The 24,626-nt window shown below is 52.7% G+C and overlaps 1 protein-coding gene across 1 annotated transcript; it reads left to right on the top strand.

Moving 5' to 3' along the window:
* The first annotated feature begins 85 nt into the window (after positions 1-85).
* On the top strand, positions 86-24,001 carry PTPRH (protein tyrosine phosphatase receptor type H). The gene is made up of 19 exons (XM_066374501.1): positions 86-226; positions 2,447-2,480; positions 2,677-2,943; positions 4,274-4,540; positions 4,914-5,180; positions 6,998-7,258; positions 8,695-8,964; positions 9,714-10,013; positions 10,367-10,633; positions 11,844-11,922; positions 12,038-12,085; positions 18,730-18,820; positions 19,704-19,794; positions 20,038-20,114; positions 20,231-20,365; positions 20,703-20,825; positions 21,027-21,187; positions 23,129-23,264; positions 23,358-24,001. Exons 1-19 carry the CDS (start codon positions 176-178, stop codon positions 23,520-23,522), a joined length of 3,090 nt encoding a protein of 1,029 aa, XP_066230598.1. The 5' UTR covers positions 86-175; the 3' UTR covers positions 23,523-24,001.
* The last annotated feature ends 625 nt before the right edge of the window (positions 24,002-24,626 follow it).

The raw sequence follows: 24,626 nt of genomic DNA, 5'->3' as shown, positions 1-24,626 counted from the left end.
GAGGCCATGACCGAGGCCAAAGGACAGGGCGGGGCTGGGAGCGCACCCTGAAGCCTCCACTTCCTCCTCCGTTGTTGTCGGTAGGGCTGGGAAAGGGGAAATGCTGTCCATTTAAAGTCCAGCAGGTGGAAGGTCTGGGACCGGGACACCTGGGTCCCCGGGAGTGTCTGCAAACATGGCCGGCTCTAGTGGGGACCTCGGGGCCTGGGGGCGCCTGGTGCTGCTGGTGAGTGTGCCCAGCCAGCCTTGCGGGTCTCAGGGATGAACAGGAGGGGGCCACTGCTGGTTCTGAGGGACACAGGCCTAAGGTCACTGATCTTGGGTTCTGAGGGAGTAAGGGCTGACCTTCCCGGGAGAAGAAAGCAGGTGTCTAGGTTGGGGGTGATTGTTGGGGGGTGTTACACCTGCCCTCTTAGGGAAGGCAGCGTGTGGGATGAGAGCAATTCTGCTTTACAAAGACCCAGGGGTCCTGGCCCCCAAACCTCTCCCCCTTCAGACCCGATGGGGGTCCCAGCCCTTAAACCCCTCTTCCCTCAGACCCGGGGGTCCCGGCCTTCAAATCTCTCCCCCTTCAGACCCAGTAATTCAAACCCCCTGCCTCCGCCCCTCCAGTCCCAGGGGTCTGGCCCCCAGCCCCTCCCCCCCCAAGAGGAGTCTAACCCTCCACCTCTTTCAGACGGGATGTCACCTCTGGTCTCCAGCCTCATTATCAACCCCATTCTCAGTTTGTTCATTACTTTTCTTTTCATCATTTAATACTATTATTTAAAAAAAAAATTTAAAGATTTAATTTATTGATTTTAGAGAGAGGAGAGAGGGAGAGAGAGGGTGGGGAGAGGAGCAGGAAGCATCAACTCGTAGTTGCTTCTCCTATGTGTCCTGACTGTGCGAGGTTTTGAATCAGTGACCCTAGCGTTCCAGGTCGATGCTTTATTCACTGCACCACCACAGGTCAGGCAATTATTATGTTTTTAAATAATTTAAAAAATTTTTTTCCCATTGATTTGAGAGAGAGAGAGAAAGGGAGAAAGAGAGAGAGAGAGAGAGAGAGAGAGAGAGAAGAAGCATCAACTTGTTCCACTTAGTTGTTCCATTTAGTTGTGCACTCATTGGTTGCTTCTCATATGTGCCCTGACCAAGGGTCTATCTTGGTGCACCAGGTCAAGGCTTTATTCCCTGAGCCACCTGGCCAGGGCTATTTTCTAAATTTATATTTATTGACTGATTTTTAGAGAGAGAGAGGAAGGCTGGGGGGGGGGGGGAGGTGGGAAAGGGACATTAGTTTGTTGTTCCACTTATTTGTGCATTCATTGGTTGATTCTTGTATGTGCCCCGAAGGGGGATTGCACCCACAACATTGGCATACTGGAACAATGCTCTAAGTCAGTGATTTTCAACCTTTTTTGAGCTGCGGCACATTCTTTACATTTACAGAATCCTGGGCACACCACCTACCAAAATGACACAAAATGACACTCTAACACAATACATATTATACATATAGTTAATAATATAGTTTCTAAATGTATTTATACTCACACCTGACCATGTCTCATGGCACACGAGTGTGCCACGGCACACTGGTTGAAAAACACTGCTCTAAGTAACTCTGCTACCCGCCCAGGGCTGCTATTATTATTATTATTATTATTATTATTATTATTATTATTATGTGTGTGTATGTGTGTGTCTGTGTTTAGTGAGAGGAGAGGAAGCAGGGACAGACTCCAGCATGCAATGCAACTGAGATTCACCTGGCAAACCCCCTAGGGGGCGATGCTCTGCCCATCTGGGGCTATTGCTCTGTTGCTCAGCAGCAGAGCTCTTCTTAGTGCCTGAGGCAGAAGCCATGGAGCCAACCTCAGTGCCTGAGGCCAACTTGCTCCAATTGAGCCATGGCTGCAGGAGAGAACTGATAGAGAAAGAGAGAGAGAGAGAGAGAGAGAGAGAGTAGTGAGAGGGGGAGGGGAGAAGAAGCAGATGGGCGCTTCTCCTGTGTGCCCTGGCTGGAAATTGAACCCAGGACGTCGACACACAGGGTCAGCGCTCTACCATTGAGCCAACCGGCCAAGGCTGTGTGTTATTTTTTTTAACCAGCAAAATGTTGCTCACTTTTCTGCTTCTCTCCCACGGCCATACTTTTCAGGGGAAGCGAAACCATTATGTTTATCTACCGGCCTCAGGGGTGGAGCCAAGCCCAGCTCCCAAGTCCCTGGAGCCGGGCCTCTCGTCCCCCCACCCCCGCCCCGCACACCCAGAACAGACAGCAGGAGGTTAGGATGACCTTTGTCAGAGCTCAGCCCTGAGGAGGAGCCACCGTTCGTGCTGGGGTGACTTGTTGAGGGCAGAGGGCGGGCGGGTGCCGGCTGCTCACCCAGCCCCACAGTCTCACCTGGGTCTGGGGAGGGGAGGCTCACTCCGATGCTCTCCTCTGCGCTCTCCCCAGGGCCTGTGCTGCTTGTCGGGGGCCAGGACAGCTGGTGAGTGACCCTCGCTGAGTTTCCCACCCACGCAGACAGGTTGCACCTCACTCCCTCCCATGCGCTCCTAGGGGGGCGGGATCTCCATGGAGGACACAGGCGCGGATGGGGCCAGCCTTTCTGGAGTGGGGGCAAGAACTGGGTGTGGTGGCGGCGCTCCCTGCTGACCCACTGGCTCCTCCTTCCCGATTCTCAGCCCCCAACCCCGTCAGGAACCTGAGAGTGGACTCCCAGACCACCAGCTCCATCACCCTGACCTGGGAAGCCCCTGAGGGCCTAAACCCTCAGAACTACATCTACTGGGTCTGGTGGACTGGACAGGGGAACAGAAATGAGATCACAAACACTACAGACACCAGTTTTACAGCGAAGGGACTTGAACCCGGGTCCTTGTATGGGTTTTCCGTGTGGGTGGATGAAGGTGGCGTCAACAGCTCAGAGCAGACCCTCAATGCTACTACAGGTGAGTGGCAGCCCCTGTTTAATTTTATGTTGTTTGTTTCTTTTTTTTCTTTTTAATTTTCCACTGATTTGAAAGAGGGAGAGGAAGGGAGAGAGAGAAGCATCAACTCTTTGTTCCATTTACTTGTGTACTCATTGATTGCTTCTCATATGGGCCCCTACTAGGGATTGAACCTGCAACCTGGGCACACAGGGACAATGCTCTGTACACTGAGTGACCCGGCCAGGACCATTTGCTTGCTTTTTCTTTCTTTCTTTTTTTTAATTTAGTGAGAGGAGGGAAGGCAGAGACAGACTCCCACATGTACCCTGACTGGGATCCACCCAGCAAGCCCGTTACAGAACAATGCTCTGTCCACTGAGGCATTGTTGCTCCGTTGCTCAGCAAACAAACTCTTCTTAGCACCTGAGGAGGAGGCCATGGAGCCATCTTCAGTGCCTGAGGCCAGCTCACTCCAATTGAGCCATGCTTGCAGGAGGGGAAGAGAGAGTGAGAGCGTGTGCGCGCACACACACGACGAAAGAGAGAGAGAGAGAGAGAGAGAGAGAGAGAGAACCAAGAGGGGGGGGGTGGAGAAGCAGATGGGCGCTTCTCCTGTGTGCCTTGACCGGGAATCGAACCCGGGAGTTCTACATGCTAGGCCGAAACTTACTGCTGAGCCAACCGTCCAGGGCCTGCTTGCTTCTTAAAGGGAGGTGGCTGGCAGAGCTTGAGAACCCATTGGAGAATATGGCGAGTTCTGTAGACTGATAAAAATAGAAGCCACAAATATAAATTCAAATTTGCTATCAGCCACACTGAAATTAGTAAAAGAAAACAGCAGGTTGAAATTAGTTATAAAGACATACTTCATTCAGTCCAGTAGATCCAAAATGCTATTATTCTGACATGTAGTCAGTGTAAAGAGAGGCGAGAGGTTGGGCAGGCTTGGCTTCATGCCAATTCTTTGAACTTGATATTTATTTTTAATTTATTGATTGATTTTTAGAGAGAGAGGAAGGGAGAGGAATACAGAGAGAGAGATATAAAATTGCTGTTCCACTTATTTATGCATTCATCGGTTGATTCTTGTACGTGCCCTGACTGGGGATTGAACCTGCAACCTTGGTGTATTGGGACAATGAACCAATTAAGCTGTCTGGCCGGTGCTCGGTGTATATTTTACAAGTCTCATTTCCAGGGCTCAGTGCCACCTGGAAGTCATGACCTGCCCCATTGGACTTGTGGGTCTAGCGGTCCACTTTGCATTTTCTGAGTCCAGCAGCGGAGGGAGGAAGGCGGGCAGCGTGGGAACCAGAGACCTCAGCTGATTTCCCCTCCTGTTCCTCAGCCCCTAACCCCGTCCAGAGCCTGAAGGCGGAGCCCTGGACCAACAGCTCCATCACCCTGAGCTGGGCGGTCCCTGACGGCCCAGACCCTCAGGGCTACACCTACTGGGTCTGGTGGCCCGGAGACGGTGACAAAAATGAGACCAGAAACACAACAGACACCAGTTACAGAGTGGAGGGGCTTCAGTCGGCATCCTCATATGAGTTTTCCGTGTGTGCAGAGAAGAATGGTATCTTCAGCTCCGGAAGCACCGTCCGGGGCTCCACAGGTCAGAGGTGTCCTCTCCTTGTTTTGTTCCCTGGGGCGGGGGGAGGTCGAGGATGGCTGAGGTCCAGCAGGAGGAGGGGTCAGCAAGTGGGGGCCAGCATGTCCTTAGGGCTCATTGGGTCAGACCTTCAGCTGAAGCTCCACATGAGATCTGGCCACATCCCTGGGGGTGTCCACGGGCCCCCTGGCCTCTGAGTTAGAGGCTTGGGGAGCATTCTAGACCATTGCACCAGGGGGTGTCTCTGCTTCGCAGCCAGGGCTGTAGAGGGGGCAGGATTGGGAACTTGGAGGGTTAGCAGTGGCCACTGAGTGTCCCCTCTGATCTGAGAATGTCCTCTTTGGCTGACACGAATCTCTTCCTCTGAATGTCTTAGCTCCCAACCCTGTCAGGAAGCTGATTGTGCAGGCTTGGACCAACAGCTCCATCACCTTGAGCTGGGAGGTGCCCGACGGCCCTGCCCTTTGGGACTACAACTACTGGGTCAAGTGGACAGGTGGCGGTGACCAACCTGAGACCCAACACACAACAAACACCAGTGTCACAGTGGACGGGCTGAAGCCTGGGTCCTCCTATGAACTTTCCGTGTGGGTGGAGAGAAATGGAGTCAACAGCTCCTGGAGCACTTGCTTTGCTGCCACAGGTGACAAGCAGGGCCATCCATTTGTTTTGTTGCCATCGTGTGTGTGTGTTTGTTTTTTTGTGGCACAGAGAGAAAGAGATGGAGAGAGGGACAGATAGGGACAGACAGGAAGGGAGAGAGATGAGAAGCATCAATTTTTCATTGCAGCTCTTTAGTTGTTCATTGATTGTTTTCTTATGTGTCTCGACCGGGAGGTGGGGTACAGCAGACTGAGTGACCCCTTGCTCAATCCAGCAAACTTGGGCTCAAGCAGCGACCATGGGATCATGTTGATGATCCCACACTCAAGCTGGTGAGACCACGCTCAAGCCAGCGACCTTGGCGTTTTGAATCTGGGTCTTCTGGGTCCCAGTTCGATGCTCTATCCACTGTGCCACCTCCTGATCAGGCATGTTTGTTTTTTAAGACTTGATTCATTTTAGAGAGAGAAGAGACACAGAGAAAGAGAGGAGAGAAGGAAGGGGGGAGGAACAGGAAGCATCAACTTCTATATGTGCCTTGACCAGGCAAGCCCAGGGTTTCAAACCAGTGACCTCAGTGTTCCAGGTTGATGCTTTATCCATTGCACCACCACAGCCCAGGTGTGTGTGTGTGTGTCTGTGTAAGTGTGTGTGTTTTACGGGAGGTGGCAGGTGGTGGTGGAGAATCGTCAGGTGAAAAGAGCAGAGTCCCTGGCCCCGCGTCTCCATGGGTCATGTGGAGTAGGAGATGGGGGAAGAACATCTCTGGGGGTCGAGCTGCGATGGGTCCTGGGAGTGTCTTCCTGAGCTGCTGGGCTGTGTAGGGGGCAAAGGCATGTGGCTTCAGCCCTGGGGGGGGGGACAGATACTGTGCAATGTGGACACCTGAACCCTCAGACTCTCCTTCTAGTGCCCAGCTGTGCCGCAGATCCGTCAACAGCATCCACTAAAGTGGGCTCCTCCTCTGCTCGAGACCTCCGCTGTCCATGTGGCAGCCATTAGTCCTGTGTGGCTAGCTAAGGTCGCTAAAACTGCAAAGCCCGTTCCTCCTGTCACGTGCTCCATAGCCCTACTGAGGAGGTCCCAGCCTGCTCAGTCTCCCGCCGGGCTGGTGCCTGCTGTGTCGGACCCTCTTGGGAGAGCGTGTCTCTCCTCACCACAGGAACCCAAGGGGAAAGCTTTGGTCAAGACCCTTGCTACTCAATGTGGCCCATGGTTGGGCATCAACAGCATCCCCCGAGGAATGGCTGGAGATGCCAGATCTCGGTCTCGTTCAGACCCAGAGTCAGGACCTGCGTGCTAACAAGAGCCCGGCGTAGTGTGTGTACGCTACAGTGTGCAAAGCACTGGCCTGAACTGCTCACCCTCCCTCTCCTGGGACCAGTGGTGGAGGCAGCACTGGGAACTCAGAGGGTTAGAAATGCCCACTGCGGCTCTGGCTGGTTGGCTCAGTGGTAGAGCAGCAGCCCACCATGTGGAAGTCGTGGGTTCGATTCCCAGCCAGGGCACACAGGAGAAGCGCCCATCTGCTTCTCCACCCTTTCCTCTCTCCTTTCTCTCTGTCTCTCTCTTTTCCCCTCCCACAGCCAAGGCTACATTGGAGCAAAATTGGCCCGGTGCTGAGGATGGCTCCATGGCCTCCACCTCAGGCTCCGGCCACAAGGGAGTGATGGCCCAGATGGGCAGAGCATTGTCCCCTAGTGGGCATGCCAGGTGGATCCCGGTCGGGCACATAGAGGAGTCTGTCTTTCTGCCTCCCTGCTTCTCATTTAAAAAATAAATAAAAAGAAAGAAATGCCCACTGGGTGTCCCCTCTGTTCTGTTCCTGGGCTGACAATGATTCTCCTGATGTCTCAGCCCCCAACCCCGTCAGGAAGCTGAGCATGCAGGCTCGGAACAACAGCTCCATCACTCTGAGCTGGGAGGTGCCCGACGGCCCTGACCTTCTGAACTACACCTACTGCGTCCAGTGGATGGATGTTGAAACCAAGACCGAAAACACAACCACCACCAGTTTCACTGTGAAGGGACTTGAACCTGGGACCTTGTACGAACTCTTTGTGTGGGCGGAAAAGAATGAAGTGCGTGGCTCTGGGCAGGGCCTCAACATCTCCACAGGTGAGAAACACCAGTGTCCACTCTGCTTTGGTGAGAGACCAAGGACTGGCAAAGATGGTGCCTTCTCTTGGCTCTGGGCTCAGGTCATCCACTCTTCCGCCTCAGTGAGCCAGACCCACCCGTCCTGAGTCCACAGGGGAGACGCGGTCATGCCTGCAGCCTGGCCTGTCCAGGGGTGTGCTGCTGAGCAAGGGGCTTCATGGCCCCAGGTGTCTCTAGGTCCTATTGCTAGAAACTGTTTCTTTATAAATTGTTTTTAAAAATTATTTGTTAATTAATATGAGAGAGAGAGAGAGGGAGAGAGAGAGAGAAGCATTCATTTGTTGTTCCACTTGGGTATTCATAGTTTGCTTCCTGATGTGCCCTGACCAGGGATTGGCCAGGGCCTTAATTTTTCCTTTCCTTTCCTTTCCTTTCCTTTCCTTTCCTTTCCTTTCCTTTCCTTTCCTTTCCTTTCCTTTCCTTTCCTTTCCTTTCCTTTCCTTTCCTTTTCCTTTCCTCTTCTCTCCCTTCCCCTCCCCTCCCCTCCTTCCTTCTTTTTCTCCTTCCTTCCTTCCTTTCTTCCTTCCTTCCTTCCTTCCCTCCCTCCCTCCCTCCCTCCCTCCCTCCCTCCCTCCCTCCCTCCTTCCTTCCTTCCTTCCTTCCTTCCTTCCTTCCTTCCTTCCTTCCTTCCTTCCTTCTTTCCTTCCCTCCTTCCTTCCTTCCTTCCGAGAGAGAAAGAGGAAGGGAGGTAGAGAGAAAAACATGGATTTATTGTTCCAGTTATTTATGCATCATTGATTGATTCTTGTATGGCCCCGACCAAATCAAACCTGCAGCCTTGGCGTATCAAGACAACACACTAACCAACTGAACTACCCAGCCAGGGCCTAAAAAGTGTTTCTTTCTTTTTTTTTCTTTTTGACAGAGAGACAGAGACAGAAATTCAGGCTTAGTCTGCTTGGCTTAAACACTCAACTATTAAATGCATAGGATTTCAAATCCAGGTCTGTCGAGGTGAAAAAATGATGTGTGTGTGTGTGTGTGTGTGTGTGTGTGACAGAGAGAGGGACAGACAGATAGGAAGGAAGAGAGATGAGAAGCATCAATTATTCATTGCAACACCTTAGTTGTTCATTGATTGCTTTCTCATATGTGCCTTGACCGGGGTGGGGGTCTACAGCAGACTGAGTGACCCCTTTTTTGAGCCAGCGACCTTGGGCTCAAGCTGGTGAGCCTTGCTCAAACTAGATGAGTCCGCGCTCAAGCCAGCGACCTTGGGGTTTTGAACTTGGGTCCTCCGCATCCCAGTCCGTCGCTCTATCCACCGTGCCACCGCCTGGTCAGGCTAAAAAGTGTTTTTTAATGAGCTGGGCAGCATGGGGAGCAGGCACATGACTGTGTTCTGGATTTTTGTGGATGGGGAATGAAAAAAACCTATCTGTTTCTTCTGCCAGTCCCCAACGCTGTGACAAGTCTCAGGATACAGGACCAGAACAACAGCTCCATCACTTTGAACTGGACAGCTCCCCTGGGTCCAGAGCACGCTTTCTACGCCTACTGGGTCTCATGGATCCAGGAGGGTGGTGTTGCTACTAGGACCCAGGACACCCTAGGGACCAGCATCACACTGATGGAAATGGAAGCAGGGAGCCTGTACACCTTCGCTGTCTCGGCGGAGGCGAACGGGGTCCTCAGTGACAACAAGACCCTCACTGGGGCCACTGGTGAGACACAGTCTGTGGACCCAGGACTACTGGGTGGGGGAGGAGAGTGTTGGTGGGATGTTGGGAGGTTCCTGGGAGGTGAACTGTGCTCAGCAACCCCTCTTAGCCTCATCAGAACTTGAACTTGTAGGTCTGCTTCCTGGGGAGGTGGGGGGTGTCTGTCCTCAGCAACCAGGGTTTTCCAATTTGATGCTCTGCCTTTGGGGACAAAGAGAATCCCTGACTGTCCAACACCGCATCTCAGGAATCAATAAAGTCAGCAGCTAGACGATGATCCACAGCTTGTCCTGGAGAATTAGCTGAACCCACAGAACCCTGTCCCCTCTAACCTGCACACAGAGGGTCCTGAGAGTGATAGGCACCAGAATTGCCCCAGGAACTAGGTTCACTGTTGATGGATGGAATCAGAAACTGTTAGTCTTTGGCTGGTTGGGCTGAGAAGACGGAGGTCAGCAGCTCCGTCTAGAGACGTGGTGTGTCTAGAAGTGACAAAGGGGGCCTGCCTTGGGCTGCCCATGGAGAGAGGTGGGAGGTGGGACCCGAGGGCTTGTAGACTCAGGACAGACAGGACTGGTCCCCGCTTATTCTCTGTGGTTCACCCTCCTTAGGAAGTAGACGCCTCCGATGACCATGGACCGGGGAGTGTCCGCTTTGCAGGGAAGGGGAAGTGAGCGGGCTCCGGTAGGAGAGCCCCTGAGGACCCAGCCCCTTGAGTGTCTGTCGGTCCATCTGTCTGTCTCACTTCTCAGCTCCCAGTGAGGTCACAGCTCTGCAGAAGGAGATGCAGACCAACAGCTCCATCACCCTGCGGTGGAAGGCCCCCGCCGACCCCCACTCTGAACTCTACGTATACTGGGTCCACTGGGCTGGTAGCGGGCATCCCCAGAGGGAACGCGATCCCCAAGGACATTGGGACAACCAGACAGGCAAGACCAATAAGACTTGGTATGTGGTGGAGAGTCTGGAGCCCGGGACTCTGTACAACTTCAGCGTGTGGGCAGAAAGGAGCGACGTAGTCAGTTCCACACAGAGCCTCCCTGCATCCACAGGTGAGATGGGCCCCCATATACCTGGCGGGTGGGAGAGGGGGGCTTCAGTTCGACATTGTGGGCAAGAAGAAGGAAGTGGACTACAAATCCCATCAGGCCATGAGGTGATGACCTTGTAAGCGATGGTGATAAAGAGAGTTAGAGGGCTCACGGGAGTTGTAGTTTATGGGGACCTTTAGGAGTCCATTCGGGAGGAAGATGGAAAATGACTGATGAAGAGGTATTTGCTTTGGGGAAGGAAAGGATGGGCTTGTTGTAAGAGAATTGGCACCACTGGTGGGAAGTGGGGAGAGAGATGAAAAACCACCTTGGATAGTACCCACTGACTCCTCCTACTTGTCCCCTCCACCCAGAGCCGGACCCAGTCACTATCACCTCCTGCACCAGCACCTCTGGGGGCTATGGGGTGTTCCTGACATGGTCCTGCCCCCTGGGAGGCTATGAGGCTTTTGAGTTGCAGCTGGGAGGTCTGCAGGCCTCCAAGGACAGATCCTTCTGCGGGACAGAGGTGCTCGTGTCGGATCTCCAGCCAGCTCAGGTCTACCAAGCCACCATCAGGACCGTCTGGCACGGGTTGAAGGCCCCACCTGCCTCTGTGACCTGCCATACCGACAGTGCAGGTGAGCAGAGCCCCAGGGGACAGAGGAAGCCTCTCTAAACTCCATCTGGCTCTGCTGTGAGGGGGTCTTACCTGCCCATGGGGTCCTTTTTTTTTTTTTTTTTGTATTTTTCTGAAGTTGGAAATGGGGAGGCAGTCAGACAGATTCCCACATGCGCCTGACCGGGATCCACCTGGCACGCCCACCAGGGGGCGATGCTCTGCCCATCTGGGGCATCACTCTGCTGCAACCAGAGCCATTCTAGTGCCTGAGGCAGAAGCCATAGAGCCATCCTCAGCGCCTGGGCCAACTTTGCTCCAATGGAGTGTTGGCTGCTGGAAGGGAAGAGAGAGACAGAGAGGAAGGAGAGGGGGAGGGGTGGAGAAGCAGATGGGCGCTTCTCCTGTGTGCCCTGACTGGGAATTGAACCCGGGACTCCTGCATGCCAGGCCGACGCTCTACCACTGAGCCAACCGGCCAGGGCCCATGGGGTCCTTTTCATTTGCTTGTTTGTGGTTCATTTTCTGTTTCCTCTAAAACAGTCTTATTGAGATAACATCACATAACATACAGTTCACTCATGTAAAATCTGCAACCAATGGCTTTTTGTGTGTGTGTGTGTGTGTATGACAGAGACAGAGAGAGACAGAGAGAGAGACAGATAGCGACAGACAGACAGAGAGGGAGAGAGATGAGAAGCATCAATTCTTCGTTGTGGCAACTTAGTTATTCATTGATTGCTTTCTTATATGTGCCTTGACCGGGTGGGGGGCTACAGCAGAGCAAGTGACCCCTTGCTCAAGCCAGAGACCTTGGGCTCAAGCTGTTGAGCCTTGCTCAAGCCAGATGATCCCACGCTCAAGCCGGCGACCTCGGGGCTTAGAAGCTGGGTCTTCTGCGTCCCAGTCTGACGATCCATCCACTGCACCACTGCCTGGTCAGGCCCAATGTCTTTTGATACCAGAAGTATTGTGCAAGCATTGTCAGTATCAATTTTAGAGTATTTTCACCACTGCATAAAGAAAAACCACCTTCTGAGCTCTGAGAGGAAAGGGTGGGTGGGAGGAAAGGCTTTATCCCAAAGGCTTCTTCTTGCCCCTCTCTGCCCTGGAATCTACCTACCCTGTAAGCCTTTGGGTCACATCCTGGGTGTAAGGGTCGAGATAGGAGAGGTGGGACATCAGGAGACGGGACCTGGGTTCTTACAGCTCCCCACGTTCCCCTCCTCCAGGGGTCATCATCGGGGCCATTGTTGGGGTCCTCCTGTTTTTCATCCTGGTGGGCCTGCTGCTTTTCTTCCTGAAGAAGAGGTGAGGCTGAGTGGGGACTGACCGACCGCCCAGAGGTGGTGGCTGGGGCCAAGACCGGGACCTCTGGTTCCAGCCGCACTCCCTGAGCCTGTCATCTCAACGTCCCTTTTCCCAGGTATAACAAGAGCCAGAAGAAGTCAGCACCCAGGGATCTGAGCTTCAGGTGAGCAGACAGTTTGGGGAGCATCTGAAAGACTCCCTAGCACAGGGGTCGGGAACCTATGGCTGGTGAGCCAGATGTGGCTCTTTTGATGGCTGCATCTGGCTTGCAGACAAATCTTTAATAAAAAAAAATAATAATAACGTTAAAAATATAAAACATTCTCATGCATTACAATCCATTCATTTCCTACCGCTCATGTTCATGGTTGCAGGTGACTGGAGCCAATCACAGCTGTCCTTCGGGACAACACCAAATTTTTATTAGATAATGAGTAACGTACACGGCTCATTGTATGGCTCTCATGGAATTACATTTTAAAATATGTGGCGTTCATGGCTCTCAGCCAAAAAGGTTCCCGACTCCTGCTCTAGCAGGTCCAGCTGAGGGGTGCTTGCTGGTCACTGTGCGGGTCCGAGGGCAAGACTGGCAAAATGATTTGCATGAGTCTCAGAAAGGCCTAATGTCTTCTGTGACAGTGGCCACAACTCTTTCTTATTTCCTGACCACTAAACAGCCTTGGCCAGTGACTTTGGAAACAGCTCCAGTCCCAACTTTGGGACTTCCATTCACTCATCCCACAACATATTAACTGAGCACCCACTGGTGTCAGGCAGCGTCCTGGGTACTGAGAAAACAGTGAATTATTTTTTAAATTATTATTCATTTTGAGTGAGAGAGAAAGAGAGAAAGAGAGAGAAAAGGGGGAGGGGAGAAGCAGGAAACATCAACACCCACATGTGCCTTGACCAGGCAAGCCTGGGGTTTTGAACCAGCGACCTCAGCGTTTCCAGGTCGATGCTTTATCCACTGCGCCACCACAGGTCAGGCATGAAACAGTGACTTAAACAAAAGTCCTCCCGGAGTTTCCATTCTAGCACAAGAAAACATTGGTAAACAAGATACTGAAGACTGTGACTCTTAACTTGGAGATAAATAGAGCAAGAGGTGGGGATAGGAAAGGTGAAGTAAGTTGTCAAGATTAGAGGCAATGGTAGACAGGGTGTACAGGAAAAGCCTTACAAAGAAGATGGCTACGAGGAAGTCATTTGAGCACAGACCTGAAGCAAGTGAGGGGAGGAACCATGTGCTCATTTGGACACAAGGCATTCCGGGCAGCAAGTGCAAAGGCCCTGGGGTAGGAGCACGCTTGACGTGTGTAGAGAACACTGTGGTATCTCAGAGACTGGGCAGAGTGGGTGAAGGGAAGGATAGTAGGAAATGAGATCTGAGAGGTGGGGGCAGATCAGGAAGGACCTCATAAATGAAAGTAAGGAGTTTTTGCTTTTATTCTGAGATGGAAGTTTTGAGAAGGTTTTGAATAGACTAGTGATATAATCTCACCTATTTAAGAAGCTAAAGCAGCCTGACTGGGTGGTGGCGCAGTGGATAGAGCGTCAGACTGGGATGCGGAAGACCTAGGTTCGAGACCCTGAGGTTGCCAGCTTGAGCGAGGGCTCATCTGGTTTGAGTAAAAGATCACCAGCCTAAGCCCAAGGTCGCTGGCTTGAGCAAGGGATTACTTGGCCTGCTGAAGGCCCGCGGTCAAGGCACATATGAGAAAGCAATCAATGAACAATTAAAGTGTTGCAACGTGCAACAAAAAACTAATGATTGAAGCTTCTCATCTCTCCATTCCTGTCTATTCCTGTCTGTCTCTGTGTATCCCTCTCTCTGACTCTCTCTCTCTGTCTCTGTAAAGAAAAAAAAAAAAAAAAAAAAAGAAGAAGCAGCTAAGGCAAAAATAGGAAGACAGAAAAAAGAGCTATGTTATTATCCAAACAAGAGGTGGGTATGTCCTGGACAAGGAAATGGTTAGAGGTCGTCAGATTCCAGGTACAGCATGAGTGTTTCAACTGCAGATCTAGTTGATGAGAGTCAGAGGGGGCTCAAGGGTGACTTGAGCACTGGGCAGACCGGCACCGCCCTTGCTGGAGGTGGAATGACTGTGGGGTGGGGCAGGTTGTGGGGGCCATGTCAGGAGCTCAGCAGTGGACACCGTGTTGGAGGTGCTTGTTGGACATGCCGGTGGACATATTGAACAGGCCGTTGGATACACAGTGCAGTGATTCAAGAGAAACTCTGTGCAGATGTCTTCTTCATCACTCAGAGTCCTCGTTAGGTTGGGCCAGGAGTTATCAGATGGCTTTGTTGGAGAGAGGAGAGATGGGCAGGGAGAGACGGAATCTGGCAGACCAGTGGTGCTGCTCTGGGCACAGAGGAATAAAATGTCAGCGGAGATGGTGCCCACGGAGCAGAGAGGCAGTGAGGTAAAATACATTCAGGTGTGGGAGAAGGGGATATCCCGCTTCTTCTTTGCCCTGGCCAGTGTCCCAGCCCAATCAAGTTGGCCTTCCTCCACCATTTTCTGTGCCCGCCTGCCTTAATTGGTGTTCGTAACGCATCACCACATTCCTTGGAGTCCCGGTCTGGCTCTGTCTATATGGTGAGCGTGTGGTCACCCCCGAACTCAGCATGTATGGTTGGTGTCCCAGTGATAACCTTCCAGGACGTCTAGGTGGAAACTCCAGGGAACGGGCGGGAGGGGCGGGGATGAGACCTGATGTTCACAAGAATGAGAAGCAAGACCTGGGGAGAGAGATTCTGACATTACAGATGTGAGGGGCAACAGTCAGAAGTCGGGAGTGGGCCCTGCCGGTTGGCTCAGCGGTAGAGCGTCGGCCTGGCGTGCGGGGAACCTGGGTTCGATTCCCGGCCAGGGCACATAGGAGAAGCGCCCATTTGCTTCTCCACCCCACCCCCCTCCTTCCTCTCTGTCTCTCTCTTCCCCTCCCGCAGCCGAGGCTCCATTGGAGCAAAGATGGCCCGGGCTCTGGGGATGGCTCCTTGGCCTCTGCCCCAGGCGCTAGAGTGGCTCTGGTCGCGGCAGAGCGATACCCCGGAGGGGCAGAGCGTCGCCCCCTGGTGGGCGTGCCGGGTGGATCCCGGTCGGGCGCATGCGGGAGTCTGTCTGACTGTCTCTCTCCATTTCCAGCTTCAGAAAAAAAAAAAAATGATTGTTTGCGTGTAAGGCCAGTAGATTAGGGCACGGTGCCATGGAAGAGATAGTTTGCTGTGCTCACAGATTCGGAGTGGGGGGGGGGGGGAACATGGCCAGCCACACAGGGCCACTTGGGAAAGCCCCAGAGTTGGTCCGAGGCGGGGGAGGGGGGGAGTGTGGCAAGAGGCTTTATTGTGGTGCCTGCAAGAAGGAATGGGAGACTTTGTTTGATTGATTTCACGGGCTTTGGCCCTCAAGGGCTGTCCCTCCACCTCTGGTACCTGCTCTGGAGAGTGAGGACAGGTGGAGGGTGGCCGGGACTGTGCCTCATAAGGAGCTATAGGTTTAACTGCTGCTGCCTGAGAAGCGGAATAGACAGGCCTCTGGGCAGAATCTCAACATGGAGTCAAGACAGCACTTATAAGACTATCTTACAAGGGGGGCCGTGAGAAAGAGCCGGATTTCAGTGACATGAGGTCAGAAGACTTCTTTTTAACAGAAGGGAGATTAGTGTGTTGACAAGCTAAGGGACAGAGGACAGGGCACCAAGCCAGAAGACAAGGAAGAGCCATGGTTGAAGAAGTGGGACGATATTGAGCCCAGGGGGAGGAGAGTGGCCCGAAACAGAGACAAAGCAACTTTTCCTTTTTTTTTTGAATTAAAAATTTTTTTTTGTTAAGTGCAAGAGAGGGAGGCAGAGAGACAGACTTCCACATGTGCCTTGACCGGGATCCACCTGGCAAGCCCACTAGGGGGTGATGCTCTGCCCATCTGAGGCTGTTGCTCTGTTGCTGAGCAACAGAGGTACTTTAGCACCTGAGGTGAGGCCACACAGCCATTCTCAGTGCCCGGGGCCAACTTGCTCAAAGCATCTGAGCCCTGACTGCAGGAGGGGAAGAGAGACAGAGGGAGAAAGAAAAAGAGAGAGAGACGGGGAGGGGGAGGCATGGAGAAGCAGATGGGCGCTTCTCCTGTGTGCCCTGACCAGGAATCAAACCCAGGACTTCCACATACCAGCCGACACTTTACAACTGAGCCAACCAGCCAAGACTGAATTTTTAAAAATTAATTGAGGTAAAACCACAGTATTTGTTCTTTGTGACTGGCTTATTTCACTGAGCATAATGTCCTCAGGGTTCATCCATGCTGTGCAGCTGTCAGAATTTCCTTTTCTTTTTAAAATATTTTATTTTAATGATATTTAAATTCTTTTTAACATTCTTATTGATTGATTTGAGAGAGAGAGAGAGAGAGAAAAACACTGATTTGTTGTTCCACTTATTTATGCATTCCTTGGTTGATTCTTGTATGTGCCCTGACTGGGAATTGAACCCACAACTTTGATGTATCGGAATAATGCTCTAACCAACTGAGCTCCTGGCCAGGGCCTTTCTTAAAGCTGCATAATATCCCATTGTATGAGCAGACCACATTTTGCTTATCTATTCATCCATTAATGGACATTTGGGTTCTTTCTAGATGGGTCATTGTGAATAGTGCTGTTAGGAATATGAATGTACAGTCATCTTTCTGAGACACTGCTTTCAGTTCTTCTCAGTGGAATCCCAGGAGAATTGATGAATGAAAACATTTTTTCTTGTTTTTTGATCCCACAATTCCACTTTTGAGATTTATCTGAAGGAAATGAAATCACTATGTCAAAAACATATCTGCACCCGGGCGGGCTGGCTCACTGGTAGAGCATTGTCCTGGTTTGTGGAAGTCGCAGTTTTGATTCCCAGTCAAGGCACATGGGAGAGGCACCCATCTGCTTCTCCAGCCCTCCCCCTCTCACTTCTCTCTATCTCTGTCTTCTCTCTTTTCCTCCTGCAGCCATGGCTCAATTAGAGTGAGTTGGCTCCGGGTGCTGAGGATGGCTCCATGGCCTCCACCTCAGGCGCTAAAATAGTTCCAGTTGCAATGGAGCAATGGCCCCAGATGGGCAGAGCATCACCCCCTAGTGGGCATGCCCAGTGGATCCTGACTGAAGCGCATGTGGGAGTCTGTCTCTCTGCCTCCTCACTTCTCACTAAAATAAAAAAAGAAAAAACGAGAAAAAAACATCTGCACCTTCATATTTACTACACGTTACTCACAATAGCCAAGACATGTAAACAACCCAGGTGTCCACTGATAGATGAACAGATAAAGAAAATATGCTGTATACATAGACAGTGGAATATTATTTAGCCTTAAGAAAGAAGAAAATCCAGCCATTTGTGACAACATGGATAGACCTTGAAGGCATTATGCGAAGTGAGATAAATCAGACAGAGAAGGACAAATACTGTATGATCTCACTTATATGTAGAATCTAAAAATAATTTCTAAAATAATGAATTCATAGGTCCTGGGTGTGTTGCTCAGTGGATAGAGCACCATACTGGTGTGCTTAGGTCACGGGCTTGATCCCCTTTCAGGGCACGTATGAGAAGCAACCAATGAGTGCTCAACTAAATAGAACAACTAAGTAGAACAAGGAGTTGATGCTTCTCTCTCTTTCTCTCAAATCAATGGAAAAATTAAAAAAGAAAGAAAGAAGAAAGAAAGAAAAAGAAAGGAAGGAAGGAAGGAAGAAAGGAAGGAAGGAAGGAAGGAAGGAAGGAAGGAAGGAAGGAAGGAAGGAAGGAAGGAAGGAACTCATAGATACAGAGAATAGACTGGTGGTTGCCGGCGCTGGCTGGTTGGCTCAGTGGTAGAGCATTGGCCATGCGTGTGGAAGTCCCAGGTTTAATTCCTGGCCAGGGCACACAGGAGAAGCGCTCATTTGCATCTCCACTTCTCCCCCTCTTACTTCTCTTTCTCTCTCTCTTCTCCCTTCCTGCAGCCAAGGCTTGATGGAGCGAGTTGGCCCCAGGCACTGAGGATGGCTACATGGCCTCCACCTCAGGCACTAAAAAAAGTGACTGGTTGCAATGGAGCAAAGGCCCCAGATGGGCAAAGCATCGCCCCCTAGTGGACTTGCTGGTTGGATCCCAGTTGGGCGCATGCAGGAGTCTGTCTCTGCCTCCCTTTCTCTCACTAAATAAAAAAAGAAAAGAAAAACATTGTGGTAGCCAAAGGCTAGAGGCTGAAGATGTGGGCAAAGTGGGTGAAGGTGTCAAATGTGACATGCTTCCAGTTACAAGATAATATAAGTTCTGGGTGCGTAAACCACAATAAAAGCACCTTTCCTTTTTTTTTTTTTTTTTGTATTTTTCTGAAGCTGGAAATGGGGAGAGACAGTCAGACAGACTCCCGCATGCGCCCAACCAGGATCCACCTGGCACGCCCACCAGGGGCGATGCTCTGCCCACCAGGGGGCGATGCTCTGCCCCTCCGGGGCATCGCTCTTTTGCGACCAGAGCCACTCTAGCGCCTGGGGCAGAGGCCAAGGAGCCATCCCCAGCGCCCGGGCCATCCTTGCTCCAATGGAGCCTCGCTGCAGGAGGGGAAGAGAAAGACAGAGAGGAAGGAGAGGGGGAGGGGTGGAGAAGCAGATGGGAGCTTCTCCTGTGTGCCCTGGCCGGGAATCGAACCCGGGACCCCTGCACGCCAGGCTGACGCTCTACCACTGAGCCAACCGGCCAGGGCCAGCACCTTTCCTTTTTATCCCAAGAATATACAGACTTAAAGGAGGTTAAAATCTTTGTCCTTCTCCCACCAGCTTCCCACGGGAAATTCTAGCACGTGACTTTGCTGAACATGTCAGGAAAAATGAGAAGGACAGCAACTGTGGCTTCGCTGAGGAGTACCAGGTGGGTGAGAACAGAGAGGCTCAGCTGACCCTTTCACACGCTTTGAGATTCAACAAAAACAGCAGCAAAGAACTGTTCACGTGTACAAACATTCTCAGGTGTGATTATATACTGCTCACAAAAATTAGGGGATATTTCAACATGAATATAAAGCGATAAAATATTCCTTAATTTTTGTGAGCAGTATATTTTTGTGTGTGTGGGTTTTTTTGCTTTTTTTTTTTTAAGTTGAGAGGAAGGGAGACAGAGACTGACTCCTGCATGTGCCCTGATGGTAATCTACCTAGCAAGCCCCTACTGGCAATGCATTATCCATCTATGGATGTTGCTTGGAAACTGAGCTATTTTTAGCACCTGAGGCCAAGGCACCACAGAGCCATCCTCAGCGCCCAGAGCTGATGCACTCAGACCAATCAAGCCATGGCTGTGGAAGGGAAGAAAAAGAGAGTGAAAGAAGGGGGGGAGGGGTGGAGAAGCCAATGGGCGCTTCTCTTGTGTGCTGTGACTGGGAATCGAACCTGGGACATCCACACACTGGGCTGACACTCTACCATTGAGCCAACAGGCCAGGGCCATAATTTTGTTTTCTTGTCAGGGGGCTGTTACAGTATGATGGATCCTTGGGTCCCTCCTAGAGAAACAGCTTGGTTTTCCCCTGACACCCCCTCTCTCTCACCTGACCCTCTAGCCCCCACCATCCCCCAGTGCCCTGCAGGGATGGTGGCACAGACACATTCTATTTTTACAGTCCCTACAGATCTCCAGGGTGTGAGGACTCCATGGGGGGGGGCACTGAGCAAATCAAAGGGAGGAATGGGGGTGTCCTTCGGGGAAGGTGGAGGTATTCTCACACCATGCACCCTGCCTCTGGCTCCGCCCCCAGCAATTATACCTGGAGGATCAGAGCCATTCGCAGACCGTGGCCTTAGCATCTGAAAACAGAGCCAAGAACCGTTATGGAAATGTACTGCCCTGTGAGTCTTAAGCTTCTGCTGCCTTTGTCCCCAGGCGTGACTGTCAACACTCAACAACCAACACCCATCACCGGTTGATCCCTTATCCCCTGTGAGACATGCGCTCCTGACCCCCCTTCCGCCCCTGCACCCCCCACTCCCACCCCGGCCCAGTCCTCCATTCCTCTCAGAGCTCCCAGGGTCTGTCTGCACGTCAGCATGACTTCTGTCCCTCCCTCTGCACCATGCTGGCCTCTTCCATAGATGACTGGTCCCGCGTGCCCCTAAACCCCCTCGGAGAGGAGCCTGGCTCTGACTACATCAACGCCAGCTTTTTGCCTGTAGGTTGTGGCCGGGTGCTCGGTGGGGTGGGGTGATGTGGGGGGAGCTGAGGGAGTAGAGGAAAAAAGGGCTGGAGGGAGGGGGTCACGACTGGCTGCCCGGTTTCCTCCACTAGGGTCTCTGGAGCCCCCGGGAGTTCATTGCGGCCCAGGGCCCCTTGCCCCAGACAGTGGGCGACTTTTGGCGCCTGGTGTGGGAGCAGCAGAGCCACACCCTGGTCATGCTGACCAACTGCATGGAGTTCGGCCGGGTGAGAGGGCTTCTGCAAGGGTCCGGGGCGTCTGACCCCTGAGCTCCATCCCGTGACCCCACCCTGACACTGATCCCAGTGTGGACCCTAGCCAGCACCTCCCGATTCCCTCCTGTGAGACCCCAATCTCCTCTATCGCCCCTGGTCCACTCTGTCCACCTAAGGGGTGAGGCTGGTCCCAATGACCTTGGGAGGGAGCGGGGTCCTCCTGGCTGGGATGAATCCGCACCTGGCTGCCTGTGGTTCCCCAGCCCTGAATATAGGGGCCACCATGCAGAGGGGCCCTGGAACGGGTTCTAGGGGCCTCCTGTTCTCTGACCCTGACATCGTCCTCCAGGTGAAGTGTGAACATTACTGGCCTCTCGACGCCCAGCCCTGCACCCATGGGTACCTACAGGTGACCTTGCAGGGTGAGGAGGTGACAGAGGACTGGACAATCCGAGACCTGAAGCTGTGGCACGTAAGCCCACCCCCCAACCCTCCGGCTCTGTGTGCACCGCCCTCAATTCCTCCCCCATGACGTCCTGGGCAGCCTTCTCCCCAGAAGGGACTACAGTGTGCCCCCAGGGGGATGCTGCCTCCCAGTCAGGAACGAGCTCCCCACCCCCGCCCCTCCATCCCAATTCTGAGCTCTTCCTCCCCCTCCCCGCCCTCCGTCTAGACGCAAGAGCAGAAGAGTCTGTCCGTGCGACAGTTCCACTACGTGGCCTGGCCGGACCATGGCGTCCCCCACTCCCCGGACCCCCTGCTGGCCTTCTGGAAGATGCTCAGGCAGTGGCTGGACCAGACTCAAGGCGGAGGCCCCCCCATTGTGCACTGCAGGTAAGGACAGCCCCGCCTCCCCCACCCCGGCCCTGGTGAGACACGCACGCCCCCTAGCGACTCAGAAAACGGAGTAATCTGGGGCTGAGGGAACTGGGAGGGAAGGCAAAAGCGAGAAGGTGATGGCGACGAAGGTAAGAAGGCAGGGAGGCTGCCCGAAAACAAGGGTGTCCGTGAAAAGACGGGGAAAAAAGAGAAATGGGAAAGGAAGAGGAGGCTTGAGTGAGAAAGAGGAGGAAGAGGAGGAGGAGGAGGAGGGAGGGAGGAGGAGGAGGAGGAGGAAGAAAGAGGGGTGAAGAACGGAAGGGAGAAGCCGCCAGAGGCTCTGAGAAGCATTGGAGACTCCCCACTAGGGTCCTCTGCTTGCTGGGGCTTCGCCCCTCCACCCACTCCTGTTTATGCTGAAGCCACGCCGTCCCGTTCCCATGTCACTGAATGCACATCCCGGGAGGATGAGGAAGGGGCGTGCCTCAGAGGGACAGCCTGCCTCTGAGTGGGGCGCTGAACCCCTTCGCCACCTGGAGCCCTAACACCCATCCTAACTCTCGTCCTGTACCCCGGAGAGCGCCTTCCGGGGGGAGGCGTCCCTAGCAGACTGCCCTCCCTTCCCTGGTAGTGCAGCAGGGTCCTGCGGAGAGGTCCAGCTCGTTAGCCGGAGGAGGGGGAGGGGGAAGGGGAGGAGGAGGAGGGGAGGAGGAGGAGGAGGGGGAGGAGGGGAGGGGGAGGGGAGGAGGGGGAGGAGGAGGAGGAGGAAGAGGACGACGACGACGACGTGGTGCATGCTGGTTCCGGCGATGACGGGGGTGGGGGTGGAGGGAACCTCGAAAACATTCCGCTGAGCGAAGAAGGCCTGACTAGGAAGGTGGCTGCGTGCGATTCTGTTGACAGGAAATGTGCAGAACAGGCAGATATGCAGAAAACACTGGTGGTTGCCAGGGGCTGGGGGAGGTGGTGGTGGTAGTGGTGGTGGAGAGTGGGGAGTGAATTGTCATGGGGGTGCTGGGCCTTTTCTGGGGGAGTCAGGTGTTTGCATAAATCGTGGTGATGAGGACACAACAGGGCGAACGTTATGGAAGTCACCCAATGGCTTACTTTAAAATATGGTGAATTTCATGTTTATATTTCTTTGAAGTATTTTAAAATTTTATTTCTCAATGGCAGTCGACATTCATAGGATGTTTCTTTAGGTTCAGGCGTGCAGCCTAGTGGTTAGACGATCATGTTGTTGTATGAAGTGTTCCTCCGAGTATTTCAAGTCTTCACTTGGGACCACGTCGTTATGACAGTATTATTTGCTTTATTCCCTATGCTGTACTTTTACATCCTTGTGAAAATTTTTTTTTAAATTTTAATGTTTTTTATTGATTGATTTTAGAGAGGACAGGAGAAACAGAGAGGAAAAAAACCACATTGATTTGTTGTTCCACTTATGTATGCATTTGTTGGTTGATTCTTGTATGTGTCCTGACTGGGGACCGAACCTGCAACTTTGGTGTATTAGGACGACACCGTAACCAATTGAACTACCCGGCCATCCCTCCCCCCCCCCCCCCGTTTTAAAAATTATCATCTTGGGAGTTTGTCCTGCCATGTGTGAACCTCAGCTCTGTCACTCAGTAGCCGGGTGACTAGCTCAGCTGGTGAGAACATCGACCCCCATTTGCAAAGGTTGCAAGTTCGATACTCCATCGGGGTAGATAAAGGAACAGATTTCCATTTCTGTTTCTCTTTCTCTCAAATTTATTAAAAAAGAAAGAACACAGAGCTGCACATCATTACTTCTCCCTTCACTAAGTACCCCCCTACACACACACACACACACACACACACACACACACTGGATCCTCCCACAGTCTTGCTGAATAATGCCTTAATCACAGGGAACTCCAAGAACAGATCCCAGTTATCCGTCTCAAAAACCCCTCCCCTGTCTTTGCCTAGTGCCGGTGTGGGCCGCACGGGCACCCTCATTGCCCTCGACGTCCTGCTGCGGCAGCTACAGTGTGAGGGTTTCGTGGCACCCTTCAACTACGTGAAGAAGATGCGGGAAAGTCGGCCCCTGATGGTGCAGACTGAGGTGACTGGGGTCCTCCGGGAGGTGGGGGGGGTGGAGGTGGAGGCTGGGGGGGGGAGAGGGCACCCCTCACACAGCCCCGTTCCTCCTCCCCAGGCCCAGTACGTGTTCCTGCACCAGTGCATCCTACGCTTTATCCAGCAGTGGTCCCTGGCCGATATGAAGGCCACCTATGAGAACCTACTCTTCGAGAGTGAGGGCCCACCAGGGGAAGCTGAGCTTCGGGGCGCTGAGGGCCCAGCCAGTAGTCTCAGACTCTAGGCACAGACTTCAGCGCCAATGCCTGGACCCCTGGAGAGCTGGGGGAGGGGTCCCAGACTCTGGGGGCCCTGCAGGAGGAGGGGCTGGCAGCCTTGGGGGAGAGGTCAAGTGGGAGCCCGGATTCTGGTTCCTTGAAGGAGAGGAGGGATGGGGTCTAGGATGTCCTAGTTCTTGGTGGGAGCAGGAGGCTGGGGGTCCAGGCTGCAGAGTCTCCCGGAAACAAGCTGGATTCTGAGGAAGGAAGGAAAAAAGGAAGGAAGGAAGGAAGGAAGGAAGGAAGGGGAGAAGGAAAGAAGGAGGGAAGGTAGGTGTGGGGTTCTGGCTACCCAAGGAGCAAAGGCAGGCAAGATCCTGTCCATGTTTTACTCCAGAAACCAAATCTTGTAGGGTCTCAGGCTTTCCACTACCCACACCCCCTGTATGTACATAATCCCCCTCCTCTATCCCATAATTTATTAAATCACTATTCTCTGCACAAATACTAGCCCCAGTGGATTTCTGGGTCTGGGTAATAATCTTGGGGGTGGGTTCCTGTGGATGGGATGTCTATGTACCAAGGCAAAAGTCCTAAGGAGGTAACTAGAGGGACCCACAGATTTGTACCGGGAAAAACTCTCAGTTTGGATGACTGAGAAGGCTGGAGGTAGCGAGTTTTATGTCCACAACAATGTGGATGCGGTTCCCTGGAGCTAGAAACATGGAGGCTTGTCTCCTGGGCCTGGAGATAGGGGAATTTAGGGGTGGGGTGGTGCCTGGGGGTAATATGCTGTAGACTTTCACGCTGAGACTGGCGTCTGGATATCTGAATGCTTCGGAGTGGGTCTCCCGGATTCTAGGACTGGGTATTGTGGCACCCGGTTCTTTGAGCAATACTGGAGGTGTATGTGTGTGTGGGGGGCTGGATGCCAGGTGTCTGGACTAGAAGGCAGAAAATTCTGGGGGCCCAGGATGAATATCCCTGGTGGTTCCTGGCGGGGGCTGGAACAGGGGCAGGACGGGGTTCTCCACCTACCAGTAACTGAACACGCATGCGCGGCACACACACACGCATGCACACACATACATACATATATACATACACTGTCTCTTTCAACGCACACACAC

This window comes from Saccopteryx leptura, chromosome 3 (assembly GCF_036850995.1).
Source record: "Saccopteryx leptura isolate mSacLep1 chromosome 3, mSacLep1_pri_phased_curated, whole genome shotgun sequence".
NCBI lineage: Eukaryota > Metazoa > Chordata > Mammalia > Chiroptera > Emballonuridae > Saccopteryx > Saccopteryx leptura.
The sequence above is the reverse complement of the archived record's forward strand: the minus strand, read 5'-3'. Positions and strand labels throughout refer to the sequence as shown.

Excerpts from the sequence above, each read along its gene's own strand:
- PTPRH (XM_066374501.1), top strand. The coding sequence starts at position 176 with ATGGCCGGCTCTAGTGGGGACCTCGGGGCCTGGGGGCGCCTGGTGCTG. Across the intron at positions 11,923-12,037 it reads CTTTTCTTCCTGAAGAAGAG|GTATAACAAGAGCCAGAAGA; the intron begins GTGAGGCTGAGT and ends CCCTTTTCCCAG. Across the intron at positions 20,115-20,230 it reads TCAACGCCAGCTTTTTGCCT|GGTCTCTGGAGCCCCCGGGA; the intron begins GTAGGTTGTGGC and ends TTCCTCCACTAG.